Here is a 21697-nt window from a genome sequence, read left to right on the forward strand (position 1 = left end):
GCTAGGATCGAAACGTCAGGCCAACTTACTTTTATGCAATTAGGGAACTAGTAACTTCCATGAATAGAAATGGTACCGTAATAAATGTTGTTAACTTTTTTTTCAGGTCACAACAAATGTTTGCAGCTCCAAACATATACACACCTCTGCTCTTGGGTAATTTACAGTATGTCTAACACCATTTATTAATACAGTAGTTGTAGAATACGGATATCTTACATTTAATGACAGCTCATAGAATAATATGCAGGCTGGCCCTCAGTGCTGTTATGAAGAGTGCAGTATGTACTGCTTCCATCATGACTGGGGCTTAATAAAGACAAATGGATCACCAACACCAAATCTGCAAACATGTGGTTGTTGTCCCTGGTAAACATTAATCGCTAAGGGAAATCTGGGTATTCTTTATTTCAACTTTGAAAAATCGTGGAATATTAACCATTACAAGAAAAGGTAGACAAACTGAATCACAAACAGGACAATGGCAGTCATCAAATCAAAGATACCAGTTATCGCCCCCTGGTTTGTTTATTCATTGTGTACGGTGGTTCAACAGAAAATGTTTGCACTGTCTAAACTACAGTTACTGTATGACTTTTATGAATAACTCTCAACTGTACAAACCAACTGGTATAAATAACAGCATTGTGTGTACAGTTAACTTTGAACAGAGAAAACAACTGCAACATAAACTACTACAGAACTACTTCATTCACCAAACATGTGGTGTTTTTGTTAGTTTCTGGTTTTGTTCTCATTCTTTGTTTCCTTTTTAATTTTTTTTTTTATTGCTCTACAAAATTTGTCAAGGCCTAACAGACGGTTTGAGATAGTTGAGATAGACAAAATCAGTTAATGTAGAAATTTGTGAATGCAGTTGCTGGGTTCATGGTCTTAAATTGAGCAAACTTCTAACTTGAATAGTTATAATTAAGAGTATGAAGTTAATAACATAAAGACTGAAGTCAGAGAACAGATCAACAAGATTGAGAGCTATTTCAATGACTCTTACTATCCCTGTCTACTAGAAATTAAAGCATTTCATGGTAATAGCTACAGTATTTGAGACACTTGAAACATGACAAGGTTCAATACACCTCAGCATGAAAGAACATGTTTATTATGACTATTCTACTGTGCAGTACTAAGGCTTGAAATTTACTGTTAGATAAGTTAGATTACCAAACCTTGACAAAATAAAATCACATGCTTGTCCTGGCAACTTTGCTCACAGCAGCAACAAACTTAATGTCAATATCTAAATCAAACCTTGACAAAACAAATGAAAGGAACAAATTACATTATACGGCTTTATACAACACCTAATTGTATTCTGGTCATTTGATTGGTCAATTGCTCGTTGATTGCATGCAAAATCCGCTCTATTACACTCTATGAAATAGAACCATGGGTTATACTTTTTTGGTAGCACTTTTTTCAATGGAAAGAGAGCAGAGAAACCTGTCTGTTCAAAACAATCTGTTGCATGAGTGCATTTTACCCATCTTAATATAATATGTTGTATAAAACAAATAATGAATGGTTTCCATTCATGCAATAGTGCAAATATTTCATTAGTTGAAAGATGTAATTTGTTCCATTCAACTCGGCTGCGCCTCGTTGAATGGAACATTCCATCTTTCAACTCATAAAATATTTGCACTATTGCACTCATAACCATTCATTATTTGTATAATGTACCGTAAAATGTTGATTTATCTTCTTGTGAGTGGTAGCCACCTAATGTGGGCAGAAGAAACCTTTTCAGCGAGATATCAGTAAAAGTGAATTTTTGATCAAAAGCTGTGAACTTGGGATGAGAGAGTGAGAGGGAAATTTCCACTTCCTCCTCCTGCTTCCCTTATTTGAATGAGAGCAGTTCTTCTTTTGTCTGTTGGTGATCTTTTCAGTAGCTTTAAGGTTCTCTCAGTAAGTAGAGTGTGTAATTAGCTGAAATTTTACAAAGGTTTCTACCCCCTCTACATAATAGATCTCAATCTCTACCCCCTCTACATAGTAGATCTCAATAGATCTCAATCTCAAATCTTCCCCTCAGCCAAATATTTTGGTTTATATACCTCACTAACACGGCAACATGAATTAAACTCAATACTAAACTTAAATTTAAAAAGTAACTCCAAGGCATACGAGAGTTGGAAAGCTCTGTTCACCCACAGATCTGTAGCCCTCCCTCCCTCAGGTGATTTTATTTTTTTTTGGGGGGGGGATGTTCTAACCAACCCTGAATTACATAGAGGTCTTAGACTTACGGCAAATCCAAGACCCGCAGCGACTGGTGGAGCTGGCTGGTTGGGTTGAGCAGCGTAAGGAAGACCAGGAGATGAAGTGTTATAGCTAGCTGAGGGCATTCCTCCTATTGGTGCACCCTATAGAAACAACATGCAACAAAGGATGATACATGCAACAAAGAAAGGAAGAAAGAAAATATCACCTGGCAACAAAATCCAGTCTTCACATTTGCATACCAAATTTGAAGTTTTATGTAAATTTATTTTACATGTGTTTGTCAATGAATAATGGAAAACTGGACTTGTGATACAGAGTTCACTGGTTCGAATCCAGTTCTGGCCACAAAATTTCTTTCCTCTTTTCCATCGAAAATATATTTCGCATGAAAAGATGAAAAATAGTCCATGGTTCTGTGTGCAAGCAGTGCTGATACAAGATTATACCCTTAATCATCAAAAGGTTCATACAGACAAATTTTGTGTAGCGTTTTTTTCCCAAGGCTTTATTTTCTCACTCACTGAATACTACAACTTTTCTGTGTAGAAAACGGCTATAAACATCTTTACACTTGTATAGCAGCGTGACCATTTTGTATAGCATTTTGTGATGCTATACTGGACAAATTATTACGTGAGACATCCCACAACACTTTCAGGTAAAGTTGAGTGGATATGTTGATAGGTGGTATATTGTAATGAAAGGCAACCAGTTACTTCAAGGAGAGCTATATTATTGCTGCTATTTCTTGATAACTGCATTGCATGCAGTGAAAATCATCTATAGTCAAGCACTAGACCTGAAACTCATTTGGAACTTGAATGCATCTAAATTCAAAATGAAATGACTTAATTAATCATAGCTAATTACATTCAGCATTTTGTTCCTCATTTGATAGACAAAAGCAAAATGACATTGAAAACAATATGCCTATTAACAAACTAAGAAACCCTTCTACATTTTGTTACAAAATGACCTTTTCCTAAATAATATGACTAAAAACTTGAGTTGTCACACTAATGAACTGTAAGTGTTGGAAAATTATCAAGGCCAATACAAACAGTGCTCATACGGATAGATCAAATTGTAACATGTCTAATCAACCTAATCCTTTTAAAGAATTCCAGTTAGAAACTTATCAATGGTTTTCTCTGGTTTGCTCTAAATTTGCAAATCAATGTGCTGTTTGCATTTCTTGTTAGTCAACAGTCCTGTAGCCCAGGTCTACTGACATACAGGCTGGCATGCACAAAATTCCAACTCCAAACACATGTACTGTGCTTAATATAAACAATAGAGGCAGGCTACTTGGAACTTTCCTAACATATAATCTTAAATTAAATTGGGTTTGGAACTTTAGGAACCACAAAGAAGGCTCTTAACTGAATTATTTATTCACAGTTAAATTTCAAAGAATATGTTTTTAAGTTCTAAGATGAATGTACATTAACAGATCAATAGTTTGGCCTTGATAAAATGCAGTCACTGAAAAATTTTCATTTTCCATTCCTTAAATATGTCAATTCATGTCCAATACAATCATAGTTCCTATAGGATTAATGATTAATGAACAATAAGATAGAAAACAAAGTCTTGAAAACTTGCATTGATATACTGTACATTCAACATACCAGAACCCATGCAAATGTTATGAATAGGAACCGAGGAAGATACTTAAATAGGTAAAAACAAATACAGTTCATCTTTGCATGAATACAGTTCATCTTTGAATGAAAGTTCCATTAAGGTATATAAAAAAGTTTGCAAATCAAGTTCATTCTGTAAGTATTTTATAATGCATGACTGCTTAATATACTTAAAAAGCTCAGAATTGGAAATTCTAAAAAGCCACAAAATTTCAATCAGATATTTTACAATGATATTAAACCAATTTCAAACAATTATTGACTCATGACTTTTGCAGAGAAAAGAGTTTTAGTTTAGTGTCAGGTACAGTACTTGGTATTAAATATTGACTCACATGTGGTGGGTAACCTGGTTGCTGTGGATATGGCATACCACCTGGTGCTGGGTATGGAGATTGTCCACTAGGAGGGTACTGTTCACCTCCGGGATATCCACCCGAAACTGGTGGGTAACCACCTGGTTGTGGAAAACCTGGTGCAGGTGGATAGCCACCTTGTTGCGGAGGGTAACTTGGAGGTTGCGATGGGTATGGTGCATTCGCAGCTGGGGGGTACTGACCTCCCGCTGGAGGATAACCACCTCCGCCGTATGGATAACTCATTCTATTAAGATAAAAATTTGTCAGCGGACTTTTGTGAGCTTTGCTTTTAATAATTTCAACAAAAGAACATGTCTAGGTTAGTCACTGTATACTGCTCATGTTCTGTCTATCGGTCTCTCACTGTCTTAGCATCTGTTGTAAGTGAACCCTGAACTGGTTTCTGAATGCAGCCTACTGTACGCTAGAATGGATCATACAATAACACTAATGATTTTCATGAAATAGTATTAGTCATCATTTTTGCTTCCTTACAATTTCGCTGACATTTTGACAGAAAAAAATGTTTCACTTTATCCATCCTTTGCATTATCCATCACCCCACTGTACTTAAGTTACGGGTGGCACCGGCCGTGATGGTGTCTCCTTACTGTCACCAACGCGTATCGGCCTAGGCATAACAGAATAGCCTAGGCTAGGCTTACAATACTTAGGCCTAGGCCTAGTTTCGACTAATTTTGGTTAAATTGCTGTGCATAATTTCACTAGTCATACATAAGGTAGATTAAGAAAGCTTAAATTAACTTTCTTCTGACCTTAGGAATTATCTGTACTAATGTTATGTACCTGTTATTTCGGCGTTCCTTTACTCGAAGCACAGCTAACCGGACCGCTTCTTGGTCAACGTTCAATGGAAAATCTCAGTATGCAGTATTATGTGATAGTTTAGCAATAACACTATTAACAGATCGATACAGTACGTTATAGTAATGTACAGGTTTGGAAACTATAAGCAGTTATGCGAACTCGTTCTCTAAACTTTTTCGATTGCAAATCGGATGCTACAATATGTTACACTAACTTGACGTTCATAATTATCAGCTTTTATACATTCAGTTATCACCATATCTATTAAATTCAGGTTACACTTTCACTTTTGACAGGTACTTCGTATCAGCCCAGATCATTCCTAAATTTAGCGGTGGTTTCAATGACGTCACACTGTGACCACAGATATGTTACGTACAGACGTCAAGTTATGATGTCACACCCCTCACTTTACCCTTTCTATTTATAGAAAATTAAGAATATATGTGGCCTATACAACACTGGGAACTTTTGCATATCTGGCAAAATATACATCAAGGCACCAAAACGCCTGCCCTATTGAAACTTCTGAGGGGCTAACATTGTACAAGTAATCAGTTCAGTCACGGACACCACCCACACTCCCTCCCTCCTTGAAATTGTTAACTTACCTAGTTATGGGAGTGAATTGGACGCATTTTGGGGAGCGAATTGGATGCATTTTGGGGGACGAATCTTTACCCTTTTAGGGGCGGCCTTCTAGGACTATTTGGGGATGCCTTTCAAATTCCCTTTCAGAATGATTTTTTTGATTACACAATTATTCATTGAAGTTCAGTTACTTCTGCTTTAAGTTAAATGCATAGCACCACAACTTGGTAATGAGACAAGCAAATGTACTATACTAATGATCAATTGAATAAATAAGACAAAATATTCATGAAAGTCATCAACAATTTATTTCATAATACATACTAAAAAGCAGTGATATTCATAGCACAAGACAAAAAAAAAAATTAAAGTTAATAGACATTATCTTTGGTTTACATTATATCATAGTAAAGTTCATATTTATGAATGGAATGTGAAAACAGCTGTCACGTGAAAGTCAAGAAAAGCGAGAGTAAACTGGTATTGCTTGTCCTTTTGCAGAAATAAGAGTATTAAATGAAATTGCATCAATCATACTGGAATCCCAACTGAATAAACATCTTAAAGGAAATAAACATGACTGCCTCTCATTTTTAAATAATCCAACACATATCATCTCTCAGCTGCGAGAGTTCTGGTCAAGTGTTTAAGGCATTGGACTTGAGATCAAAAGTTTGCAGGTTCAAGTCCTTGGCAAGGCACTTTATCTTCATCCCCTCTCTTCACACAATCTGTACTATGGGGACTTGCGTGCGTCGGTTTGTGGCTGCCTCCTATGGGAATTAGTCCCCCAGGGAAATGGAGATGTGGTGCAGTGTAGTGTCCCAGGATCAGGTTGTTCGAATTGTGCACACTTTGGTGCATGGGTGTTACAAGTTACCAATGACCAGTGGTTAAAGTTGTAAAGTCGTGTGAGAGGCCTCAAACAGGACTTGAAACCTGCATTATGGAGTCCCCTACAACTTAAAGATGGAAATTTAATTCACTTGCAATTTAAGCATGCATTTTATTACCAACTGTATTAAGTAGTGAATTATTTTTTGGTCCAGAGCTTCTTCAGAGGCTAACTGAAATGTTTAACTGATGACACTTGAAAACCTATCCATTGCAAATCTTCACAATGGATGGCAGGGTGTAAGAAAAGTTTGGAATGTAATACAATGAAAAAAAAATCTTTTTAGATTTAGATTTAATTTAGATTTCAGTAAAGATTTTAGATTTCAGTAAGCATTAAAGGTTATTGTAGATGAGTTTTTCTACAAGATGCAAGATGAATTGACTTTTAATTTAAAAGGCGGTCCTGGTAGGTCACTCTTCTCTCCGTACACGGCACACTTCTTAAATTCACAAGGATTGTCCTTCCAAATGTAGCGTAATGATGTGGCTAGAATATTTCCTGGGCACTTGTAAGTCAACATCAAAGATGTTGAATCAGTCTTTATGACTTGATTCACTCTGATCCATCCATCCTCACTATCTGCCTCTTCCTCCTCCTCACTAGAGGTATTCTCTGAACAATAGACCTAAAAAATACACAAAGAATAACAGGCTCATCTAACCGATGGATTTGACCATTACAATATAATACGATAAACATGTAAGGACTATTTCTACATTGTTTGTAAGGTTGCTTACCCCTCCTCCCTCATTTCTTCCAATCTCTCCCTCCATCCCTCCCTCTCTCCCTCCCTCAGTGTCCCTCCCCTTGAACTTTGATGTACACAACACATTACAATTGTACTGACTATTTCTGCATTGTATGTTAATGATTGATCAACTAAGGTTGGTTACCCCTACACCCCACGTCTCCAATTCCGCCTCCTCCCCTCTGTCCCCTACCCTCGACCTTTGAAATAACACAATACAATTGTGCTGACTGTTTCTAAATTATTTGTCTTAACCCTTCTATACCCCAACTGTACCCCTTGAGGAATATTTATTTTCCACTGATATTTATTTTCCACTGATGTTGATAACTGAAATTGTCTAAGTTTGTACCATGATTATGCAACATCTCGAGAACTCAATGTAGGAGTTGGATGCAAATTCCATCAGGATGTTTAAAATGTGTTCCTCTCTCATAAGTCAAAACTAAATTTGATGTCAGGCCTAAGGAATTGCGAGGTCTCAACCAACCTAGAGTAATCACACATCGGTGACCAAGGAAAAGTTTGGGAAGCAGAGCACAAGGGTAGATGCAATTAGAAATGGTTACAGTACCTTTCGGGAATAAATGAGTTCAACTAGTCATTACCTCAAATATATCTTCCGATAAAAGCTTGATATTATCAAACTGGTATTTAACTTTTATTTGATGACTGGAAGTATCACAAATCTCTTTGGGAAAAGGTCCTCTGTAGATTGTTTCTGTTTCAGAATAGGCCAGAGCTCTAGCACCAAGATACAAACGGTGAGCAATGTCCTGCTTGTGGCGAGGATGAATGCTGAAAAAAAGGGGAAAGAAAACTAACATTATTTATAGCCTTAAAAGAATAGCAGAAATGTAACAATCGATTTTGAAAATATTTTCAGAACAGAAAAAGCGAAGGGAAAAGAACAATCGGTAAAGAATAAACTGTAAACGATGAGTGAATACCCTGTGTTCTTGTAACCACCATGCTCTCTAATTTCCCCCTTCCTCCCCACTCCCCCTGGCCCCCTTTAAGAAAAACTACTTGTTGAAAGGCATACAGATTGCATGCCAATTGCCATATGTTCAATTTAGTAAATTAACAACTTTGTGGAAGTAACTCCACCTGCCTGCTGGCAGACACTTCAGAAGAGCTGGACATTCCATTTCAAGTTAGGTTAAATTTATAATTTAAGATAAGTGATGTCGTTCTCCAAGAGTAAATAAAAGGTGCATCATTTCCTGTATTAAATAGAATAAAGCATAGCATAAATAATAACATTATCCAGTACGTACTGAAATGTACTGAGCTTTAATAGCACGACTAGTATCACCAATATTAGTCACTCCCCAAATACCTAAAATGGAATCACCCATCTTTCTATGGTATCTTCATTGGGAGGAGGAGGGGTAATTGATCAATTTTGACTACTACAACATATCGTGAGGAATATGTTTGTTTTCAATTCATGCAACAAGTTTATATAAGGCATTAAATTGTAAGATGACCAACTGTGAATCCTGTCACACTTAATGTACGTAGCTTGATATCCACTGACTAGAAGAGAACCAATCAAAAATACAGTTGTCAAATCTTCCTGTACAGCATAGAATGGTTAAATAAAGATATCTACAATAGTGTTGCCTCAGTCTTGAGTGTGCCACAAATTACCCAAAACTAATTCTTCTTTTTTCTTACCACGATCAGTTTAAGACATGGATACGTATATGTTTCTATAAAACAAGTGGATGCCTCATTTAGGGGCTTAGGGCAATGAATTTTCAGAGTGGCAGCAAAAGGCTGGGTTAAGTTTTCCCATGAACATATATATGGCTTTTCATGATGTCTTGTAGGACTTACGGCCTGTAAGGAGAGGTCGGATCTGGAAGATCGACAGATACTGCCATGAAGACATTTTGAAGGACTGGATTTGGAGCATAGCCGTAACCTGCAGTCTGTGCCCATCGAAGACTGGCAAAATCACAGTACTTATCACAGTACTCATCATCTTGTACCTTTGCGATACAGACCTGTAAAAAGTGTAGAAGGTGGGAAGTTTACAGCTTGTTAATGTGAACGCTGCAACAATGACATGCACAATATTTCAACGGTGACCTGGGTGGGGAGTGGGAGTAGCAAAATGGACTTTTATGGAAGAACATTCCCAGACTAATTGTAAAAAATCCCCCTGGTCAAATGTTTACCCCTGACTAAAGAGGAGGTGGGGCATTCTATGGCTAACGAGTTGTCACTGGTCACTAAAAGAACAAGAGGGCAATCCATATAGTTGCAGATCTCATCTCCTCCATGACCTAGGCATTTGTCTCTTCTTTCTCTACATCAAGTTGTTGACAAGCAGAAAATGGCTAGAAACCAAATTTTTAGGTTTCTTGACCTCTTACATTAGACCTATGAGGTCATCAATCGTGCAGGCATAAGGTTACATGGTCAGGCACCTACCCATCAAGTTTGAACTTGACTTACGGTCTAGGAATTCACGACACACTTTTTCGCACAATTTTGGCAAAGTTGACCTTTGACCTCGACTGACTTTGTCCTCGACCCTAAACACTAAAATCTGCACTGTTTTAAGCTTTGTCTCCTCATTCTCTACATACCATGTGGTTTAATGGTTTTTTCCTACATGCTTACAAGCAGAAAGTGGCTAAAAACCTCTGACCTTCGTCTTCATTCACGCAGGCACAAGGTTACATGGTCAGGCTACCCACCAAGTTTGAACTTGATAGGACTTATGGTCTAGGAGGAGTTGGCAACACACTTTTCGTACAATTTTACCTTTGACCTAAATTGATCTAAATTGACCTTTGAACCTGACCCTAAACATGTAAGTCCCTCCTCTGTTAAAATTTGTCTCATCATTCTCTACATATTGTGTGGTTTAATGTCTTTTTCTTACATGTTGACAAGCAGAAAATGGCTAAAATCCAAGATTTAGGTTTCTTGACCTTTGACTTCTGACCTATGATGTCATAAGTAACGCAGGCATGAGTTTACATGGCACTTACCCACCACATTTGAACTTGATCAGACTAATGGTCTCGGAGTTAGCAACACACTTCTTTGCCCACTCACTCAAGCACACACACACACTCATCCACACACATCCTAACATTTCTGATGTGGGGTGAAGTATTACATCATTACCTACTCTCATGTAGGGAGATGAGAAAATGATGTGTGTAAAAATTAATCAAGTGGGATGGGCACTGATGTGACATATTCTGCCATTTAGAGACAAATTAATTAAATCACTCCAATTTCCTGATTCAGAAATCAACAAATAACACTTGTTTTGGTAGAAAAAGTGGGGTTAGGGGAGAAGGGGGTGGAGGATGGGTGATATGGTACAAATCATATGTAGTAAAAGCAGTTGGACAATAGTATAATCCTGATTGGAAACAATTTGGGAACTCATGAAATCTGTAGCATTAATGTTTGAGAACATGACAAGCTTGCAACATCTAATATCTAAAACAGCATGAAATAGTTAACAAAATGACTTTTTGATTTTAAAATTTCAACTTTTTATTGCATGATATCGGCCTGTTACAATGATTCAGCTCCCCATGTTCAATGGTTTAGTATTAATTCAATTAATGAATAAACAATTAAATGTTTTGAAAATTTGCCATGGGTGTAGGTGGTTGCCAATGTGCATAAGAAGGAGAATGTACTGAAGCAAACCGCGGATGGCGGGGGAAATTACCGGGTTTGGGGTCCTTCGCTTCGAACTCATGAGTTATCAATGAGGAGGCAAGAGTGTTCTTGCGTTGAAACAACGGCTGACTTTTATTACAAACTCTACACAATATGAAAATGAAAATATACAAATGAACAAATCATGATACATGACAGTATACAGTAAATGGCTTAAATGACTTTGGGGGAAACCCTATACTCAATCTGTGAAATATGCACAGAACCTGTGCTCAAACTAAGTAATATTCATACGACATGAATACAATTAAAGAATCAATACCCGCAATCAATCTTGTACTCTTACAATACTGTACAACAATGCATAAAGTGTATAAGGAAAAATGTAAAATGAACATTATGAAATAAACTGCATAAATAATATAAAACGTTTGCCAACAGGCGAGGAATTTTACACCTTCGTAATGGCCAGCCTAGGGCAACACATGCCAGCTGCAACACATTATAGGCCTTTTCACCTAAACTGTTCCTAGACAGCAGGAATTTCCACCTCCTGAACCCACAAACTCTCAAGAGACTTGGCACTCTATAGCTATCCATAAAGGCTAAGATTAAATGGACAAGCTCTGAGACAACTCTATAGTGACAACAGGTAATAATAATGTTCAAGATACAAATACGAATACGTACACTCTTTACACTGTGAGCAGTACAATACTCAAAATACAGGTACAATAAATAACCTTTCAATACAACTGAACTGTCAATAATCAGTACAATACACTTGACTGTTGATTACTACAGTATAATACACGTAACTGTTAATAACTCTCTGTAACTTAAACCCAACCTAACCGGTACTGTCACTCTACAGTATAAAGGTACGCAATTTGGTATTTTGGAACCTTTCATTTAATTTTACTCTTTGTTTCACCTAGTTCTAGTAATGTATATAGTTTTAACGCTTTCTTGATGTGCAATCTTTTGAATATCTTATCTATCACGGTTTTCATATTCTTTAATTGTTTCATCTAGTTCTAGTAATGTACATAGTTTTAACGCTTTCTTGATGTGCAATCTTTTGAACATCTTATCTATCACGGTTTTCATATTCTTTAATTGTTTCACCTAGTTCTAGTAATGTACATAGTTTTAACGCTTTCTTGATGTGCAATCTTTTGAACATCTTATCTATCACGGTTTTCATATTCTTTAATTGTTTCACCTAGTTCTAGTAATGTACATAGTTTTAACGCTTTCTTGATGTGCAATCTTTTGAACATCTTATCTATCACGGTTTTCATATTCTTTAATTGTTTCACCTAGTTCTAGTAATGTACATAGTTTTAACGCTTTCTTGTTGTGCAATCTTTTGAACATCTTATCTATCACGGTTTTCATATTCTTTAATTGTTTCACCTAGTTCTAGTAATCTACATAGTTTTAACGCTTTCTTGTTGTGCAATCTTTTGAACATCTTATCTATCACGGTTTTCATATTCTTTAATTGTTTCACCTAGTTCTAGTAATGTACATAGTTTTAACGCTTTCTTGTTGTGCAATCTTTTGAACATCTTATCTATCACGGTTTTCATATTCTTTAATTGTTTCACCTATTTCTAGTAATGTATATAGTTTTAACGCTTTCTTGTTGTGCAATCTTTTGAACATCTTATCTATCACGGTTTTCATATTCTTTAATTGTTTCACCTATTTCTAGTAATGTATATAGTTTTAACGCTTTCTTGTTGTGCAATCTTTTGAACATCTTATCTATCACGGTTTTCATATTCTTTAATTGTTTCACCTAGTTCTAGTAATGTACATAGTTTTAACGCTTTCTTGTTGTGCAATCTTTTGAATATCTTATCTATCACGGTTTTCATATTCTTTAATTGTTTCACCTAGTTCTAGTAATCTACATAGTTTTAACGCTTTCTTGTTGTGCAATCTTTTGAACATCTTATCTATCACGGTTTTCATATTCTTTAATTGTTTCACCTAGTTCTAGTAATGTACATAGTTTTAACGCTTTCTTGATGTGCAATCTTTTGAACATCTTATCTATCACGGTTTTCATATTCTTTAATTGTTTCACCTAGTTCTAGTAATGTACATAGTTTTAACGCTTTCTTGTTGTGCAATCTTTTGAACATCTTATCTATCACGGTTTTCATATTCTTTAATTGTTTCACCTATTTCTAGTAATGTATATAGTTTTAACGCTTTCTTGTTGTGCAATCTTTTGAACATCTTATCTATCACGGTTTTCATATTCTTTAATTGTTTCACCTATTTCTAGTAATGTATATAGTTTTAACGCTTTCTTGATGTGCAATCTTTTGAACATCTTATCTATCACGGTTTTCATATTCTTTAATTGTTTCACCTAGTTCTAGTAATGTACATAGTTTTAATGCTTTCTTGATGTGCAATCATTTGAACATCTTATCTATCACGGTTTTCATATTCTTTAATTGTTTCACCTATTTCTAGTAATGTATATAGTTTTAACGCTTTCTTGTTGTGCAATCTTTTGAATATCTTATCTATCACGGTTTTCATATTCTTTAATTGTTTCACCTAGTTCTAGTAATGTACATAGTTTTAACGTTTTCTTGTTGTGCAATCTTTTGAACATCTTATCTATCACGGTTTTCATATTTATTTATTTTTGAGTTTGATATGTGTACTCCTTTTTATAAATATGCTATATTTATACTGGTTTCAATAAATGAAATACTATACACCCACGTGCTTAAACGATAAACAATACGCACGCTATAAACCCATAGGACCAAGGTCCAAAACACAACCTATCATGTACTTTACACAGTAAAATACAACCTAGCCAGAGAGGCAACAATTACAACTACGATTCAATTAAATAGCAATAAGGGTACGTACAGAATTAACAACAATAATAATAATATGTATTACTTAATCCCTTACTATACTGAAGTCAGCTCGCTCGCGATAAGGATGAAGAAGAGGACTCTAAGCTCGCGGTAAAGGAGATCGCATACATCGAGACTCCATCGCCGCTAGCCAGCTCGCTATACAGCTCGCTATACAGTATGTTGGTATGATCCGCCATCATGGAAACCAGTGGCTTCGAGCCAGAAGCCGAACCATCCAAAACCTGAGGCATCCTGCCTCTGAGAAGAGTGACATCTCCTCACGGACTTCAGGCAGTAAAGATATAGAGTAAATCTGGGCTAATGACGACCCAAGATTAATAAATATAAAGGGGTTTACGAGGCAAACCCCGGAGCTCTGCAGGGACGATGTTCGCCATACAACAACGTATACAGAAACTTAAGAAATGCACGTGCAAACAACTAACGCTAACAAACTGACTATTACGGCATATTACATAATACATGTAAATACAACGGGTGCACACAACAAAATTTCACTTTACTACAGTACAACCAATGTGTCATTCCAACAATGGCCTATGGTGCTGAAACATGGACCACAACCAAGCAGCTTGAACAGAAACTCTTAGTTGCCCAACGAGTGATAGAGAGAAGAATACTCAACATTACAATAGGGGACAAAGTCAAGAACTCAAAAATCAGGAAACAAACACAAGTAAATGGCATCATTCTTAAGATTAAGGAAGCAAAATGGAGATGGGCAGGACATCTGATGAGAAGGGGGGACAATAGATGGACCAAAAGATTGACAGAATGGCAACCCAGATACGGGAAGAGAGGTACAGGCAGACAGAAACATAGGTGGCGGGATGACATAACAACATACATAGGCAACACATGGACTAGACTTGCAATGGACAGAGAAACTTGGAAAAATCATGAAGATGGCTGCATCCAACAGTGGATGAACACAGCCTGGTGAAGGTAAAGGTGAAGGTAGGTGGTGTTTAATATTGGATATAAAAAAAATGTTATTTCATTACCTGATTTGGTGGCAAAATTCCTCTTTAATAATAGAAGAATAATAGTATGAGGTCACCAACCATAACTTCAGCTTGAACATGAACAGGTAAGATGAAGACTAACCGCATCATACTGAGAATATTTGAATTTAGTTCAACGTGACATTCTACTTTGGTATGTCGATAGTGTTTTGATACTACTTTTAAATAAAGTCTGCAACAGAGGGTCAGTACCGTAATGGTTAATTCAGCGAAAGTGTCCATTAGCCATAGGTTGCATCCAAAAACCTGCCGTTTGTGCTGAACGGCAGGTTAGCTGAGTGATCAGTCCCATCTATTCGCACCTTAGTTGAGCTGCCTATTCGTCTATTATGCAACTCATCACACAGCTAGTTGCCAAATCACTATCAGATCAAGACAGACATAGCAAGGTGTGAACAATCAACTGTTCCAAACTAACCGGTCTGTTTGCAGAAGGGATCAAGTTTCAGAAAGTTGAGGTCAAGAGAGCTGAAAAATGCAACCTATGGTTAATGGACTAATTCAAGTTGGTACTCACCTGAACAAATCCAAATGGGAACATTGGATCTGTATTTCCTTCTGTACCTTCATACCATTTCTTTCTCCAATCATTCACCATTCCAGGAAACAGACAACTATATCTCTCAGGCTCTTCCCAATTTGCCTCTCCTGTATTGAGATGAAACAAAACTTTGAAATTGTCTTTCAATCATTATGTCATGTAGGCTAAACATTTATGAGCAATCCAAGGCCTAGCAATGATTTTATTTCATTTCTTAACCTTAAAATTTAATTGTCAAAATTTGGCTGCACTGACGTCAATATGATTCATTCCTGAGGTAGCAGCAATGAAATATTGCTTACCTTGATACCACAGAACTCCTTTAATTGTAAAATTTAACAATGGATGAACCATGGAATTCCATAAACAGGAATCTTTCCAGTGATACTGATGTTTTGGAGGGATAACAACAGATCTTGAAAGGAAAGAAGAAAAGGAAATTATGTCAATATGTAGCTATATGTTGTTCAAAATACTTAATATCTATTTGATTTGAACATGCACTGGGAAAAACAGCAAATCTGCAAAATTTCCTTTTTATTGTTGTTCTTAAATGATGAGATGCAAAACCCAAACTATCAACTTTAAGCTTATTGGACTTAGATCTTTGTAAAGAACAAAGAGCCAGCTGAGAAACCTTTGGTTGTGCTTGCAAGATATCTCACTTAAGAAGTTGTGTGCCTTAAGAGCAGGTTGTGTGTCATTTGCAAACTTGTGGTATCACAGTGTGACTGGGTATCACAGTGTGACAGGGTGTCGCAGTGTGACTGGGTGTCACAGTGTGACTGGGTGTCACCTTTCTTTCTGTTTCCCTTGTCATATTTTCATTGCAAAAGGACAGATTGTCGATAAATATATAGATCAGTGTTTGAGGTCTCAACAACGTGGACAAAGTGGAATTCTATTTGGGTCAAAGGTTGAAAAAATGTTTCCTAACTCAGTATGAAATTTGAGAGCTGGTAGTATTATTTCTTGATGACATGGATTTGTGCACCAAATCAGGTAATTCAATAATACAAGAATAGAAACAGTTAACTCTCTGTTTCATTTTTCTATTGACTTTTATTATATTTAACAGGTACGCATGCCAGCTTTTTCAGATGATATATATGTTAGATGTATCAACCGATATACCTTCAATTATTACACCCAAACATGAAGTTAATGGAATAAGACAGGGCCTTATAAGTTCAAACGATGAAAACAGCAATACATATATATTCTTCTATTATCTATATCCATCCCATTTTCTCTTCTTCTTTGCTGTTCCTCTCATTCCAAGTTTTTCTTCTTTCCTTTCTCTTTCTCGTCTGTTATTTTGTATATATTCTCTTTGTATTTTGTATGTATCTTGTCTGTTTGTTTGTATGTATCTTTCCAATATTAGAAGCCTTTTTTCTCTGTGGTCACTGTAGCTTTTGATAACAGTATTTCAGTTTTCTAGTGGCCTTCATGTTACTTTTGGCTACTTTACTGTATGTATGTTGTGTCGTTTCTGTTCCATCGATTGCAAAAATTAAGTTTGAATTGTACTGAATTTTGACATTGAATTGAAAAGTTTAGTAACTTACGATGAATTCAAGCATTTCTTTATTACTTCAGGAGTTGACCAAGCCTGGATATTAGTTCCTCCAATACTGTCTGAGATCAGACCAATAGGGTAACCTAACTGACTCTGCATTTCTGTTCCAAAGATATAGCAGACAGCTGAAAACTGTTGGTCTACATCTGGATCACCTCCAAGACTCTCTGATCAAGAAAATGCAAGATAAACCCTTATTTCAGTAAAACGTTTACATATCATGGTCTGTTTGTAGTCTTGCTTGCATCTTAAATTCTGTCAGAATGAATTCGGTGCCAAAATAACATTAAATGACGGACAAACCATTTGATCATTCCAACTTGAAAGTGCAGTTCAGGGGTCAAGGGTCAAGGTTTGGTCAAGCATGTACTGCAATCGTAAATTTAAGATGTGCCTCCATTGGAGAATAAGATTATTTTGTCTTTACGTAAAGTGTTAACAGCTTAACTAATCTGGTTATAACTGATATAAACCATTGGTTAATATCAGATTAGTTGGCATTGCACTCCTGTTCATTTCTACAGCGACTTAAAATGACAATGGCAAGGGAAGAAATTGTGATAAATAAATGTTTTGAAAATTTCCATTCAGTTTAATGTTTTAAAGCGACATATGTTAATACTACAAACCTCGTGAAGGGAGCATCCAAGGTTCATTTTGAAAACTCAGGTCATGCAGGGGTGTCTCAGATTTACCATGAGCGACAGAGAGAAGGCGAATGTTCGGGTAGTTTGATGCTTTGGACAAGATGTCTGAAGCATTGAAGGCCTGTCAATAGGTTGACAGGTGAAAATAAAATGTAAAATATGATAGTTGGTAGCCGTGTAGTGAGTCCAGTCTCGTTTCGAACATAATTGTCTGTACTCTCGAGTCTCTCGTACTCATCTTATTCTACTCTTACTCAGAGAAATCTTGAGTGTAGCATACATTCTGGTGCAAACTGATTAGAACTCACACTCATGCTTATAGCCTTCACTCATACTTATTACAATGGGAATTATACCTGCACTTGTACTTACAACAATGGGAATTATACCTGCACTCTTTAACAAAACAAGCATTCTACTTGCACTCGTACTCATAACAACGGGAAATTATACCTGCACTCATACTTATAACAATGGAACTGTTACTTATAACAATGGGAATTACACCTGCACTCGTAAACATAAGAATAATTCTAGTTGCACTCGTACTCATAACAACGTGAATTATACCTGCACTTGTACTAATAACAATGGGAATTATACACTCGTTAACAAAACAAGCATTCTACTTGCACTCATATACATAACAGGCAATTATACCTGCACTCGTACTTATAACAATGGGAATTATACCTGCACTCGTTAACAAAACAAGCCTTCTACTTGCACTCATACTCATAACAATGGGAATTATACCTGCACTGGTACTAATAACAATAGGAATTATACCTGCAGTCCTAAACATAACAAGATTCTACTTGCACTCATACTCATATCAACATGAATTCTACTTGCACTCGAAAGCCAATATCCAGCATTTGGAAACACATCATGTTGAAACATTGACATTAAACCAAAGAGGAAGGGGAGTGAGGTGGGCGGGGGGAATTAAGTTTCTATATCAAAACTTTTTGTCACATGTATGGAGATACAAAAGTAACTTGGAAGGTCCCCTTGACTCATGAATCTGCAGTTTCACTCGAAAATTTGCAAGAATTTTCTTTAATATAGCAAATAATGAAACTTACACTATGGACGGGGAATGCCATGTTACTTTGCCCGCCGCAAAACCAAACGTCTCCAAATAGAACATCCTGTAACACTTTTGTTTCTGCGGTATTTTCTTCATGGAGGGACTGAACAGAGATGTTGTATGGACCACCAGGAGGGGTTGGGTCAAGGATAACTCTCCAGAAAACAGATGCTGGATTATTGCCTGTTGATCATGAACAAAATGACTTCAACGATTCATTACACCATGTTTTTTTTTACCATGTCCTCTCTACAGCTTGGTAGAATAAACTGAAGAGTTATTAAATCTAATAACACCTTAAAAAAAATATCCTCAACAAATTTTCAAAAATACTCTTACCACGACCAACCACTAACAGAAAGCTAATGTGTGGTAAAAATGGTCGAAACAGGCAAAAGTGTTCCCTTCAAATATCGGTTACTTTTAATTTATTGGTTCATTTTCCATATAAGTATAAACATAAGAAGGGTTTTGTTTTGCTTTAGAGATGACAACAAAAGCAAGATCTGTTTGTTTACCTGGCTTAGTCTTAGCGATGTACCCTTTTCCGTTGAAGTAAACAGTCACTTTGCTTCCAGCTGCTGCACGACCCCAGAGGATAGATGATGTGGGATGCATCTGTAGCACCATGTGGTCCGAAAAATATGACGCAAAGTGGAGGCTGCCGGCAGCTGGACAGAAATAAATTATATTTAAATAGAAAGTTTTCTATTATTTGATCAAATTCAGATAACCAAGTTGCCTTATCTGTCCTCTAATTAGATAAATGTTTTAAGAAATCTTACTTGCCACAAGATTTCAGTGTGCAGTTACGTATGTAACCTTTGATTGATTCCTGTTACATTTTATTAAAGGAAACATACTTTTGCCAGAGTTGACAGCACGTACACATTTGTTTCATAACATAAAAAATTGTTTTGTGACGGAAACAAATAGGAAAGTGTTTTAGCCACATGCTTGGCAGATAAGCTGTAAGTGCAAGCAGTACCACTCCATAATGCACTCATCCAAAGTATCAGATAAGCTGTAGGTGCATGCAGCACCACTCGATGGTGCTTTCATCCATCAAACAAACAATAACCTACACCAGATGATCACAATTAATTCTTATTAGGGCCAGATAGAGTTATTGGTTGGCGCATGGAGCCAGACAAAATCAAGCTTTCACTATACAGATAAATGAGCAGGTTAGGCTGGTCAAGCTTAAAGACCATAACATGCCACATATATCCTATATTTGCAAATTTGTGGGAGGTCTAAATATGTCACAGGCCATAGGCCTACATTTTACCCATAAGATATGCAGATTTGGTAATAATGAATGGCAACTATAAATAGTATACATATGATTGGTGCATTCACCCCATTGTCTTTAATTTGATTTCAATCAGGGAGATGTACAGTTAGAGATAGAGAAGCAATGTTCTCATTAGATATCATATATTCTCCTCTTAATTACAGGGTTGGTTACATCCTTATGAATGCTCTAGTCATGTGATTGACAGAGATGCTGAAGCTTACTTAGTGAAGAAATTTCTTATACAATGACACAGTGTAAACAATGCTTTCCAGTGATGTGCTAAATCGACAACCTTTATAACTGAACATCCTTTTAGTTTTTAACAATTGAATTGTCAAATCTACATTATCACATATCACAGCAAATCTTGCGATGATCATTAACTATGTATGCATACATACTTTGAATCAGTCCTGCCCTGCCCCATTTGCAGTACAGTTCTTCCAGAAGATTGACTATGAATGATCTGTGATCATATATTACTTATACTTTTATTATGCTAGTCATTGCTAGTAAGTAGTGGATTGACTTTGCAGTAGCAATGGCCTTCCAAAATCCTCCAGTCTGGACAGCATTTGCATTATTAATTTACCTGTAAAGGCCTAGCCTGCTTACCAGATAACCCTTAATCATACTTTTAATTTGAAACTTTAGGTTAGGCTTAGGTGGAATTACATTAATATTGTACAACTTACTGTTGTTTAAATCAGATGAAGATAAAAAAGATGTCGTCGTGGATTCGTAAAATATCATAGTTGGCCTGTAACTTGCATATGTGAGAAAATATGCAAATACTAGGATAAGCATCACAAAGATTAGTAAGGTGGGACGGTAAATGGTTCTTTTCCTTGCATTTGAATAACATTGTGGATCTTGTTTCATGTCCTCAACCTGTGAACCATCTTCGTGGTCAAAAACAGTTTCTCCTTGCTCCCCAACAGTCAGTAAAGGAGCACTTTGTGAAGCCATATTCCATCCATAGGGCACTCACACTGCGTAAAACATCAGAGGCATAGTCTGTATACTATTCTGGTAACCTTGAGGTATCCTACACCCAATCCAATGAATCGAATTAACCTAGCCTAGGCATATTAAAAGGCTAAATTAGACTAGCTCTATACAGTAGGTCAAAAGCCCAACTGCCTAGGACGATCGATAGCCCATGGAAGTGAATGAAACCAAACAACCGGTGAAGTAGTTGCATTCTTTTGAAGAATATGGTTATTGATTGGACCACAAAAAATGTTCTTCTCTGCAAGTTTCGTGACGCATATAGTGTTGGGCGCTCACAAAACGAAGTCAGCGATATCTGTGATCAAATTTTGCTAATCTCTATTACTTTATTAATAGTTTGGTTCAATTCCACGAAATGTAAACAACAAAAGTACTGGATTCAGACTGTTACATCTTCGCAAATATGGAACGCGAAAAGGCCAAAATTCGTTTACAACTGCGTGAATATAATCAGTGACGCAAAAATTTTCTATTGGCGCTTGAAAACTTTAGAGTCGCGGCCTTAATTTTGAAATTTCTGTTAGCGGCAAATTTTTCTTGCGTGCGTTCACCACGAAAGACTGATGCAGTTACACTGTTATACTACACATCACA

The 21697-nt window shown here is 36.5% G+C and overlaps 2 protein-coding genes across 7 annotated transcripts in view; both read right to left on the bottom strand.

Moving 5' to 3' along the window:
* Positions 1 to 5415, bottom strand: part of LOC139968590 (annexin-B12-like) — a 26762-nt gene extending 21347 nt beyond the window's left edge. For 2 of the 6 annotated variants that reach the window (XM_071972734.1, XM_071972733.1), the window contains exons 1-3: positions 5060 to 5415; positions 4229 to 4496; positions 2271 to 2387 (exon numbers count right to left, since the gene is read on the bottom strand). In XM_071972734.1, the coding sequence (XP_071828835.1) occupies positions 2271 to 2387; positions 4229 to 4495 (384 nt within the window). In that variant the 5' untranslated portion in view covers position 4496; positions 5060 to 5415. The remainder of the gene's footprint in view (positions 1 to 2270; positions 2388 to 4228; positions 4497 to 5059) is intronic. The other 4 variants (XM_071972736.1, XM_071972735.1, XM_071972738.1 and 1 more) reach the window with 2 other exon arrangements.
* Positions 5416 to 5960: 545 nt separating this feature from the next.
* LOC139968589 (sialate O-acetylesterase-like) lies at positions 5961 to 21439 on the bottom strand. The gene is made up of 10 exons (XM_071972732.1): positions 20785 to 21439; positions 19308 to 19460; positions 18785 to 18972; positions 17679 to 17817; positions 17039 to 17216; positions 15770 to 15882; positions 15444 to 15574; positions 9163 to 9332; positions 7926 to 8115; positions 5961 to 7194 (listed from the first exon to the last, which is right to left on the bottom strand). The coding sequence occupies exons 1-10, from the start codon at positions 21056 to 21058 to the stop codon at positions 6928 to 6930; spliced, it is 1803 nt and encodes a 600-aa protein (XP_071828833.1). The 5' UTR covers positions 21059 to 21439; the 3' UTR covers positions 5961 to 6927.
* Between the last annotated feature and the right edge of the window lie 258 nt (positions 21440 to 21697).

The sequence above is a fragment of the Apostichopus japonicus genome, chromosome 6 (genome assembly GCF_037975245.1).
Source record: "Apostichopus japonicus isolate 1M-3 chromosome 6, ASM3797524v1, whole genome shotgun sequence".
In the NCBI taxonomy this organism is placed as follows: domain Eukaryota; kingdom Metazoa; phylum Echinodermata; class Holothuroidea; order Aspidochirotida; family Stichopodidae; genus Apostichopus; species Apostichopus japonicus.